This window comes from Cebus imitator, unplaced genomic scaffold, assembly GCF_001604975.1.
Source record: "Cebus imitator isolate Cc_AM_T3 unplaced genomic scaffold, Cebus_imitator-1.0 Scaffold0, whole genome shotgun sequence".
Taxonomy (NCBI): domain Eukaryota; kingdom Metazoa; phylum Chordata; class Mammalia; order Primates; family Cebidae; genus Cebus; species Cebus imitator.
Window position 1 is genome coordinate 2,789,616 of NW_016107315.1, and position 10,851 is coordinate 2,800,466.

Consider the following 10,851-nt stretch of genomic DNA (forward strand, 5'->3'; position numbering starts at 1 on the left):
CTGAACCTTGCTGAGAGAATGATTAAGGCTGCAGTTCTGGTTTCACTGTCAAGTTTGGAGTAATTCAAAAGCCATGATACAACTGAGAAGGCAGACTTTCACTAAAAAATTCTAATTCTGACTGGGTGCAGCAGCTCAGCCCTGTAATCTCAGCAATTTGGGAGGTCGAGGCAGGAGGATCACTTGAGCCCAGGAATTTGAGACCAGCCTGGGCAACACAGTGGGACCCTATCTCTACAAAAACAAAAAACAAAAACCAAACAAAAAACTAGCTGGGCATGGTGATGTGTGTTTGTAGCCACAGCTACTCGGGAGGCTGAGGTGGGAGGACCGCTTGAGCCTAGGACTTCGAGGCTACAGTGAGCCATGACTGCACTCCAGACTGGGTGACATGGCAAGACTGTCTTAGGAAAAAAAAAAAAAAAAAGAAAAGAAAAAGGAAAAAGAGGTTGGGCACAGTAGCTCACACCTATAATCCCAGTACTTTGGGAGGCTGAGGCAGGCAGATCATGAGGTCAAGAGATCGAGCTCATCCTGGCCAACCTGGCGGAACCCCGTCTCTACTAAAAATATAAAAATTAGCTGAGTGTGGTGGCATGTGCCTGTAGTCCCCACTACCCGGGAGGCTGAGGCAGGAGAATCACTTAAACCCGGGAGGTGGAAGCTGCAGTGAACCAAAATTGTGTCACTGCACTCCAGCCTGGCAAGAGAGCGAGACTCCGTCTCAAAAAAAAGAAAAAAAGAAAAGAAAACAAAAAATTCTAATTCCATATGAACTCCCAGACTGAACATAATATGAAGATCTCTGAGCTCAGAGGCTGTTTCCTTTAATCTATTCTAGCAATGACCAGGGGACAGAAATAGAGACTTTAAACAAAGAATATAGGCATTGAAAAGTAGGGGTCCCTAGTCCCTGGAATGGCCAACTTTACTTCCAGGTGATACATCTCTGCTTATCTGCCATATGGTTCTGAGAAAGGGCTGCACTAAAGACCTACAGCTGTTCCCTGTCCTGCTCTGAAGATAGCTTTACTCTTACATCTTGCTGTGCCCATTTCTCTGAGCCTTGATTTTTCTGGATGGAAAGCCAGATGACTATATGTCCCCGAGATGCCTCCTGGGCAAGTGTTCCCATATTACAGTGGAAAATCCCAGGAGGCCCTAGCCTACCCTTGGGAAAAATCTGTCTGTCTCTCCTTGGTCATCAGCAGACTCCTATTGACTGGTGATGGCACCCAGCATCACAACAGTCCGCCTCACGAAAGGTATATGGTCTCAGTTTTCAGGTCAGGGGGATTCCCTTGCTAAAGAGAGTATCCTGAAAAGAGAAGAGGTGGGCAGGTGGCTGAGAAGATACCTGTAGTCAAGAAGACGTTCCATGAGGCGGGTGACTGAGGTCACAAAGGAAATGCCGGTTTCGCGCCATGTTTCTTGTTCAACCTTCTCCAGCAGGCTATTGGTGGAGGGGTGGGGGAAGAAAACACAATTCATGAGCCTTCCTCTGGGCACAAGAGTAAAGTCCAAGAGCCCATGGAGGCTGTGATGGATCTGGAGACAGCAGACTTACCACACTGCAGTCTTACCTGGGGTAGGGCCCAAACAGCTGGGTTCTACTCCATGCAGCAGAAAGCAAAGACAAGGAGGTTACTGAACTGGTAGCACAAATGAAAACATCTCCTATTTCCATGTACAAGTTCCTCAGGATGCCACTGAGGTGGAGGGGAAGAGGGGTTTGGCCCCAGCTACCTTAGGCATATACTGTGAGGTATGTACTGAACAAGTAGTTGAAGAAGAGCCCACTGAGGGATAAGCCTGGCTTTGCCAATGGCTGGCTGCCTTTATCATTGCTCAGAGCCATCCTCAGCAAACGTACAAACCAATCTGTTTTTCAAAATTTTAATTTTTCTTTTTTTTCATTTGCCCTTCTACTTTTATTTCTTTTGCTTCTTAACCACCAGTTCATTGAATTATTATCACCTAAACAACTTCTCTTTGTTCAAATATCAAACCCTATCTGACAACTAGCATAATTTTTTTTGAAAATATTAATATAATTTTATTTTTTTTTCTCCAATTTTTTCTTATTGCATTTTAGGTTTTGGGGTACATGTGAAGAACATGTAAGATTGTTGCATAGGTACACACATGGCAGTGTGATGTGCTGCCTTCCTCCCCATCACCTATATCTAGCATTTCTCCCCATGCTATCTCACCCCAACTCCCCACCCCCTGCTGTCTTCTTTTTCTTTTTAAAGATGGGGTCTTGCTATGTGGCCCAGTCGGCCTTGAACTCCCAGCCTCAAGCGATTCTCCTGCTGTAGCCTCTAAAGTGCCTAGATTATGGGCATGAGACACGGTGCCCAGCCTAAACCAATAATCTTCATGGAAACTAAGGGAAAGATTCCCACTAGTCTTGGGGCCCCAACAGAAGAAAAAGTGAGCAAGACCAAGAGCTATACTTGGCCATCCTACTGTCACAGGGAATGCTCCCAAGCAAAATGTGCCAGGAGCTAAATGCCCAGGTTCTTTTCTTACTTGACAAACCCATGCTCCTGGTTTGTCAGGGCAGCCTCTGGCTTCTCCAAAAGCCTGGCTTCTGAGATCCTCTGCCATCCCATAGGTCTCTTCTAGGAGACAATGACTTGAACTCTTTCTGCTTGTTCCAGTGATAAGCCCAGGTCTAGTCTTCACTCCATACTACTCTATTCTTGATTGCTTTCCACACTGTTCCTTGCTTTCTAAGGTCATAAGAGTCTCCTGGAGTGGTAGACCCAGCCAGGGGTCTAGAACTGGGAACTGAAAGCCACAGCCTGGCTGCTGTTAATGCTGCTGCTATGATGATGACTGTCTCCCTGCACAGAGCATACTGCCTAGGCCAGGCTTCTGGGAAAATGAGGGTTTTCCAGGTGACTCCTGCTGTTAGAGAAGGTAAGAACATTGAGTCTGACTTCTGTGGCTTTGTCCATTGAGAAATGTACCAGCATTTTTCAATTGTGTCCTACAGAGGTCTCTGTCCTAGAGGACAGGTGGAAATGTTCTGGGAGCACATAAGCAAGAGAAATTGGGAAATGCTGATCACTATACCCTCCTTTTGGAGATTTTTCATATCCTTTTTTTTTTTTTTTTAGATGGGGTTTTGCTATGTTGCTCAGGGTAGTGTCAAACTCCTGGGCTCAAGCAATCCTCCCACCTTAGCCTCCCAAGTAGCTGGGATTACAGGTGTGTACCACTGCACCCAGCTCGTATCCCTCTGCCAACAAAGGCTTTGAGAAGTCCTACAATAAAGAGGCTTGTTCAATTTTGATTAGTTGAATCTTTTCTAAACTAACTAACTCATGACTTACTTTTTGTTTTATATAGCATACCTACAAACATCTGAAAGCACACATTGGAAAATGCTGCTCCATATTATCAGTGGTTCACAGTTCTTAGACTGATTTTAAAAGAGCTTATAAACATGATTTGGTCGGGTAATTAGTAATTGCAGCTTATTTTTATACTTTTTCCTTTGTAGTAGTCATTTGTTAGTGGCCAAGGAAGAGATTTCACTCCCTTGTTTCCACAATTAGAAAAATCTTTGGCGAAAAAAGAAATACTAAAGGATGGATTCATTTTTACAAATTATAATTATTTAAATTTAAAATAAATTTACATTTTACCTCATGACTCCTCAAGAAACAAATGGCATGGTATGGTGGAAAGACTTCCCCATCTTGAAACTGGAAGATCTGGGCCCTCCTTCCAGAGCTATGTCTTACTGATAATGCGACTGAGAGCATGCTGGCACTTCCCTGAGCCACGTTCTTTACCTCTCAAGTGGGACGGAAGATAATTTCTACTCTGTACACCTTGAACATATGTTGTGAGGATCAAATAAGGTAAGAAATGCCAATACATTTTGTACACTGGAAAGTTCTAAGCAAATGTATAGTATTATTACTGAAAAATATGCTACAGGTTTGTCTTCAAAATGGTACTAGAGCAAAGAACATTTCAAAGTTGGAAATGATAAATAAGATGAGGAGGGTACTCTAGAACTGTAAATATCTTATGATTTCATTTTTAGGAAGATAAAATAGCAACATCACTGTCTGCTTGGGAGGGCCATAGTTCCCCTGGGTCTCTCTTTGGGTCTCTTGGCCTCCATCAGCTCAAGCCAGAAACCATGGAATGGAGGACCCAGAAGAACCCTGACATAATTCAGTACAACCATCTCATTCCACAAGCATGAAAACTGGCCTGGAAAGAGTGTTGCAGCTTATTCATGAGCTCAGTGCAATGTTTTTCAAGCTGATTGTACTATCTTACAAAGCAGGGCAAATAGGAGCCTGTCTTTCAAAGGAGGATTTATCCCCTACCTTGAAATGCCAGCATTGAGCCCAGAAAGGAATTGCCATGAACTGTCTGCCCATCCAGATTGCAGTGCATGCTATGAAGACATACAATGATCCTTTTCCTGTTAGAAAATCTAGGAGCTTGGAGATTACCTGTTCTCTATCTTTTCAGTCAACTATGGGAATCCCTGAAAGAGCCTGCTTTCTTGTTGACAGAAGTTGAGCATTGCTACCATCAGGAACAACCCAGGTCTTTCTTGATAACCAACCTCTAAAGCCTGCCAGTGCAGTTGCAACCTCTACTTTTCATTGGCCCACTTCACCCCATCCCCCAGTGTGATGCGCCTGGGGCTGGAGCAGCTTACAGTAGGCTGAAGAGCTCCCTGTAGCTCTCGTCACCTTTCCCTTCTGACACCATGCTGTCCAGCTTGTCAATCAACTCGGCCTCCACCTAGAAGGAAGCAGAGACTTCATGAACCTGAGATAATCTCTGAGGAAAAATCAGAAATCCAGTTCCTGTTGTAGGTGAAGATGGTGGGAAACTACTTCCTGATTCTGTCCTTGCTCCAAAGAAATCCCAGGGAAGATAATATCTTACCTATAGCACAAGAAACCACTCTGCCTCCCTAAATCAAGAAGGCCTCCCAATTTAGTGATCTGAATAAGAGGTAAGATTTAAAAGTCTCAGGTACTCTTTCCAATCTAAGGGTAAAAGGCAAGGATTCCCTCAAAAGAAAAGTATTTTGGATTCAAAAAAGGCCTTTTCAGATTTTTTTCCCCTTTAAAATATTAATTCAAAAGAATTTGTATGCATAAAATATGTTTGATTAGAACCTTACCCTTTAGTCAGCCAGTCAAAAAGGGTGCTTTGTGGGTAGCTTGTCCTCACCCTAATGGGTGGCATTAAATGGAGCTGAATGAGATCTGAGTGTTTCCTCCAGAGATTTTCCTTCAGGATAACAGGCTCCACTGTTTGTACCCACAGAACCTAGAGCCCTCGCAGCTGCTGTTCCTATCACCGGACCATCTCTGGGCCCCCGCATTTGTTACTGGATACCTAAATCATAAGGAGCATGGCTACATTTGCTCCCCCCTGTGGATTTGCAAGAGCATTCAGCAGTACTCAGTCACTCCTCTTTTTTCTTTTAAGTTCTGGGGATACCTGTGCTGGATTGTTTGTTGATTAACTGTTGGATACCTGTGCCAGGTTTGTTATGTGGGTAAACATGTGCCATGGTGGTTTGCTGCACCTATCAACCCATCGCCTAGGTATTAAGCCCCAGATGCATTGGCTATTTATCCTGATCTCAGCCACTTTTCTAATAGGCCTCACTGGAATTACTCTGAGGTGAGAAACTGGTTGTAAGTGGTATGATATAAAATTGTTTTAATCCTTTATTAACCTTTATTTATTTACTTATTTTGAGACAGAGTCTCATTCTGTCACCCAGGCTGCAGTGCACAGGTGCAATCTTGGTTCACTGAAACCTCAAGCAATTCTCCTGACTCAGCCTCCTGAGTAGCTGGGATTATAAGCGTGCACCACCATGCCCGGCTAATTTTTTTTAATTTTTTTTATTTTTAGTAGAGATGTGGTTTCACCATGTTGCCCTGGCTGGTCTTAAACTCCTGACCCCAGGTGATCCACCCTCATCCACTCCCAAAGTGTTGGGATTCTAGGCATGAACTACCACACACAGCCCCTTTATTAACCTTTCAACTGTGGAACTGTGATATTATTTATTTAGTATTTCTTTTTTTTTTTTTTTGAGACGGAATTTCGCTCTTGTTACCCAGGCTGGAGTGCAATGGCGCAATCTCGGCTCACCGCAACCTCCGCCTCCTGGGTTCAGGCAATTCTCCTGCCTCAGCCTACTGAGTAGCTGGGATTACAGGCACACGCCACCATGCCCAGCTAATTTTTTGTATTTTTAGTAGAGACGGGGTTTCACCATGTTGACCAGGATGGTCTCGATCTCTTGACCTCGTGATCCTCCCGCCTCGGCCTCCCAAAGTGCTGGGATTACAGGCGTGAGCCACCGCGCCCGGCCCTAGTATTTCATATAAACGAAAAAGCCACAGCGTGGCTGCATGAAATAATGTGCTACAAACAGAAACCTTTCTCACTCCACAGAGGACAAAGAATCCTAAGGCAAAGAAATAATAAAAGAATAACTGAATTAGTAAATTCATTGAAGGCAATTAGGCCCTCTGAAGTCTGAGGACTAGAAAATGAGGACAGATCTATAAATATGGCCTTTTTAATAGTGGTTTGCTACATGGCTAGGGCAGGGATGAGTGAATTGCTTGAATATACATTTCAGAAGAAACAGAAAGTCTGAGACCTGGGGTCCTTAGGGATTGAAGCCATCCCACTCTCTCTGTGTAGTGAAGAGGCATAAGCGGGGGCTTGCTTGGGTCCTATGAAGTCAGGTAGAGCTGCATCTAGAAGCCAAGGTATATTAGTCCCAGTTCAGAGCATTTCTTGCCTCACTGAGTCAAACTGCTGGCCACGAGGCCCCCAAGAGAAGGATCTGATTATAGCAAGGAATCTCTCTTCATACATGGTGGTATAGATAGATTGTGCCTTCAGAACAGACCAAAAAGGTGGGGAGGGGACCTGGAGCAGAAGAGAGTACAACAGTATAAATAGGGTACAACAGTCCACTAGAATCTAAATGGTTCTCAAAATAGGTCTCTGGGCGAGCAGCAGCAGTCTCACCAAAGATAGTGTTAGAAATTCAAATTCTCAGGCCTCTTCTACTTTGTTGGATCAGAAACTCAGGGTGGGAGTGCACAAGCTGTGCTTTAATGAGTCTTTCATGTGCTTCTAATACCTAGTCAAGCATTTGAACTTTTGTATTAGGCAAAGAAGCTGGTGATAGGGCTGGGTGCGGTGGCTCATGCCTGTAATCCCAGCACTTTTGGGAGGTTGAGGTGGACAGATCACCTCAGGTCAGGAGTTTGAGACTAGCCTGACCAACATGGTGAAAACGTCTCTGATACAAACACAAAAAAATTAGCCAGGCGTGGTGGCACCTGCCTGTAGTCCTGGCTACTCGGGAGGCTGAGGCAAGAGAATCACTTGAACCCAGGAGGTGGAGGTTGTAGTGAGCTGAGATCATGCCACTGCACTCCAGCCTGAGCGACAGACAAAAACTCCACCTCAAAAAAAAAAAAAGAAAAGTTACATTTAAAATTTTTTAAATGTAAAAAAAAAAAACCCTAAAAAAAAAAAAAAAAAAAAAAAAAAAAAAAAAGCTGATGATGCAAGAATATGGGGGACATTACTTTATCACCCCTACAGAGCTCATAAAGGAATAAGTTATTAGGAGAAATCTAGAAATCTAAAACATGGGACACTGAATATCAATGTGTGCAAAATCAACATCTCTAAGTCAAACAAAATAATAAGCTCTTCAAACATACTATGTTGTAATTAGTGACAATGACCATCAGGTTTGCAGAGTTACTTTTATTCCATAGAACCAATATTCCTGAATTGACATCTTCCTTCAACAAATACTTGTCCTGTGACATAATGAGCTGCATAGTTCTGATATTTACCTCTCTAAGCCCAAGTTTTTATGTTTGTGAAACAGGAATGGTGGTAACATTCCTCTTTGGTGTCACTGTACCCTGGATCTTGGGAAACACTTAGTAAGTGCTACTTTTGATTTTCATCTCTATAAGCCTACCAGGTCCCAGGCACCATGGCAGGTTCTGAGAAATAAAATGCACAAGAAATAATCCTGGCCCCTAAGAGCCCATCATCTGGCAGGGGAGGCAGGTAAGACAGCTGACACAGCTCAGCATGGTAACTGCTTAGATGGAACACACACAGAAAAGGTGGTCTGGATTTCAAAATACTGTGCTATAAAAACTTAAGAAATGTTTTGCTCCAGTGACTACAGGTTGAGAAATTTACCTAAGAAAATAGGAATAAATGTTTTTATATTAACAACAAAAATTAGGAATGAATCTGTTTCTTTTTTTCTTTTTTCTTTAAAGAAAGAGAAAGGAAGAAAGAGAAAGAATAAAAAAAAAAAGAAAGAAAAAATGAAGGAGAGGAAGAATGAGGAAGAGGGAGAGGGAGAGAGAACTGGGGTGTTGCTTTATTGCCCAGGCTAGAATGCAGTCTAAAAATGGGTATGCCTGTAATTGTGTTTAATAATAGAGACATGGAAAAAAAATGAGGGAAAAAAATAACTAACAAGCAGCCAACCAATATTTCATTTAAACCTGTAAATAGGTGTGATGTGGTACTGATAAAAGTGTATATTTTGTATATTTAAAGTGGAGAGTCCTATAAATATTAATTAAGTCTACTTGTTCCCGATCTGAGTTCAAGTCTTGGATATCGATGTTAACTTTCTGTCTCATTGATCTGTCTGATATTGATGTTGAAATCTCCCACTTCAACATCTAACTTGAATCTAAGTTTCTAAAATTAGGGGCTGGGCACAGTGGTTCACGCCTGTAATCCCAGCACTTTGGGATACCAAGGCGGTGGATCACATGAGGTCAGGAGTTCGAGACCAGCCTGACCAACATGGTGAAAACCCGTCTCTTCTAGAAATACAAAAAAAATTAGCCGGGTATGGTGGCGCATGCCTGTAATCCCAGCTACTTGTGAGGCTGAGGCAGAAGAATTGCTTGAATTTGGGAGAAGGAGGTTGCAGTGAGCCAAGATCATGCCACTGCACTCCAGCCTGAGCAACAAGAGCAAAACTTTTGAAAAAATAAATAAATAAAATTAAAATTAAATAAAATAAGGAGCTTAACAAAATACATTATGGTCCAGCCATACAATGGAATGCCATATAGCCTCTAAACTGACAGGGTTGTATAGGGAAGCATTAATTCACATGAAGAGGTAGTCATAACAAGTTACTACCAAAAAAGGGAAATTACAAACCAATATATACAACAATTTTATTTTTTAAGTTAAAAAAAGTCTACGTATTGGGAAGAAAAAGTCTGAAAAAGACATTTAAAAAAACCCTCCTCTTCAAGTTATTAACATGGTAGGATTATGGGTTAAAATTTTTCATTATAGCTATTGCATTTTTTTTTATTATACTTTTAAGTTCTGGGGTACATGTGTAGATTGTGCAGGACTGTTACATAGGTATACACATGCTATGGTGTTTTGTTGCGTCCATCCCCCCGTCACCTACATTAGGTATTTCTCCTAATGTTATCCCTCCCCAATCCCCCTACACCCTGCTATCCCTCCCTTAGCCTCCCTACCCCCAAAAGGCCCAGGTGTATGATGTTCCTCTCCCTATGTCCATGTGTTCTCATTGTTCAACACCCACTTATGAGTGAGAACATGTGGTGTTTGGTTTTCTGTGCTGGTGTCAGTTTGCCGAGAATGATGATTTCCAGCTTCATCTATGTCCCTGCATGGATGTCCCAGCTTCATCTATGTCCTTTACAGCTGCATAGTATTCCATGGTGTGTATGTGCCACATTTTCTTTATCCAGTCTTCCATTGATGGGCATTTGGGCTGGTTCCAAGTCTTTGCTAAACAGTGCCTCAATGAACATACATGTGCATGTGTCTTTATAATAGAACAATTTAAAATCCTTTGGGTATATACCCAGTAATGAGATTGCTGGGTCAAATGGTATTTCTAGTTCTAGATCCTTGAGGAATCACCACATTGTCTTCCACAATGACTGAACTCATTTACACTCCCACCGACAAGTGTAAAAGCATTCCTATTTCTCCACATCCTCTCTAGCATCTGTTGTTTCCTGATTTTTTAATGATCACCATTCTAACTGGCATGAGATGGTATCTCAATGTGGTTTTGATTTGAATTTCTCTAATGACCAGTGATGATGAGCATTTTTTCATATGTTTGTTGGCTGAATAAATGTCTTCTTTTGAAAAGTGTCTGTTCATATCCTTTGCCCACTTTTTGATGGCGTTGTTTTTTTCTTGTAAATTTGTTTAAGTTCTTTGTAGATTCTGGATATTAGCCCTTTGTCAGATGGGTAGATTGCAAAAAATTTTTCCCATTCTGTTGGTTGCTGGTTCACTCTACTGATTGTTTCTTTTGCTGTGCAGAAACTCATAAATTTAATTAGATCCCATATGTTTATTTTGGCTTTTGTTGCCATTGCTTTTGGTGTTTTAGTCATGAAGTCCTTGACAAACAGGGAGCCAAATCATGAGGGAACTCCCATTCACAATTGCAACAAAGAGAATAAAATACCTAGGAATACAACTAAAAAGGGATATGAAGGATCTCTTCAAGGAGAACTACAAACTACTGCTCAAGGAAATAAGAGAGGACACAAACAGATGGAGAAACATTCCATGCTCATGGTTAGGAAAAATCACTATCATGAAAATTGCCATACTGCCCAAAGTAATTTATAGATTCAATGCTATCCCCATCAAGCTACCATTCACCTTCTTCACACAACTGGAAAAAAACCACCTTAAACTTCATATGGAATGAAAAAAGAGCCCACATAGCCAAGACCATCCTAAGGAAAAAAA

At 42.0% G+C, this 10,851-nt stretch overlaps 1 protein-coding gene across 7 annotated transcripts in view; it reads right to left on the reverse strand.

Moving 5' to 3' along the window:
• Positions 1 to 10,851, reverse strand: part of DOCK3 (dedicator of cytokinesis 3) — a 682,827-nt gene that overhangs the window by 41,555 nt on the left and 630,421 nt on the right. For 6 of the 7 annotated variants that reach the window (XM_017497238.2, XM_017497162.2, XM_017496999.2 and 3 more), the window contains 3 exons: positions 4,700 to 4,785; positions 1,584 to 1,610; positions 1,358 to 1,453 (listed from right to left, as the gene is read on the reverse strand). In XM_017497238.2, the coding sequence (XP_017352727.1) occupies positions 1,358 to 1,453; positions 1,584 to 1,610; positions 4,700 to 4,785 (209 nt within the window). The remainder of the gene's footprint in view (positions 1 to 1,357; positions 1,454 to 1,583; positions 1,611 to 4,699; positions 4,786 to 10,851) is intronic. The other variant, XM_017497072.2, reaches the window with a different exon arrangement.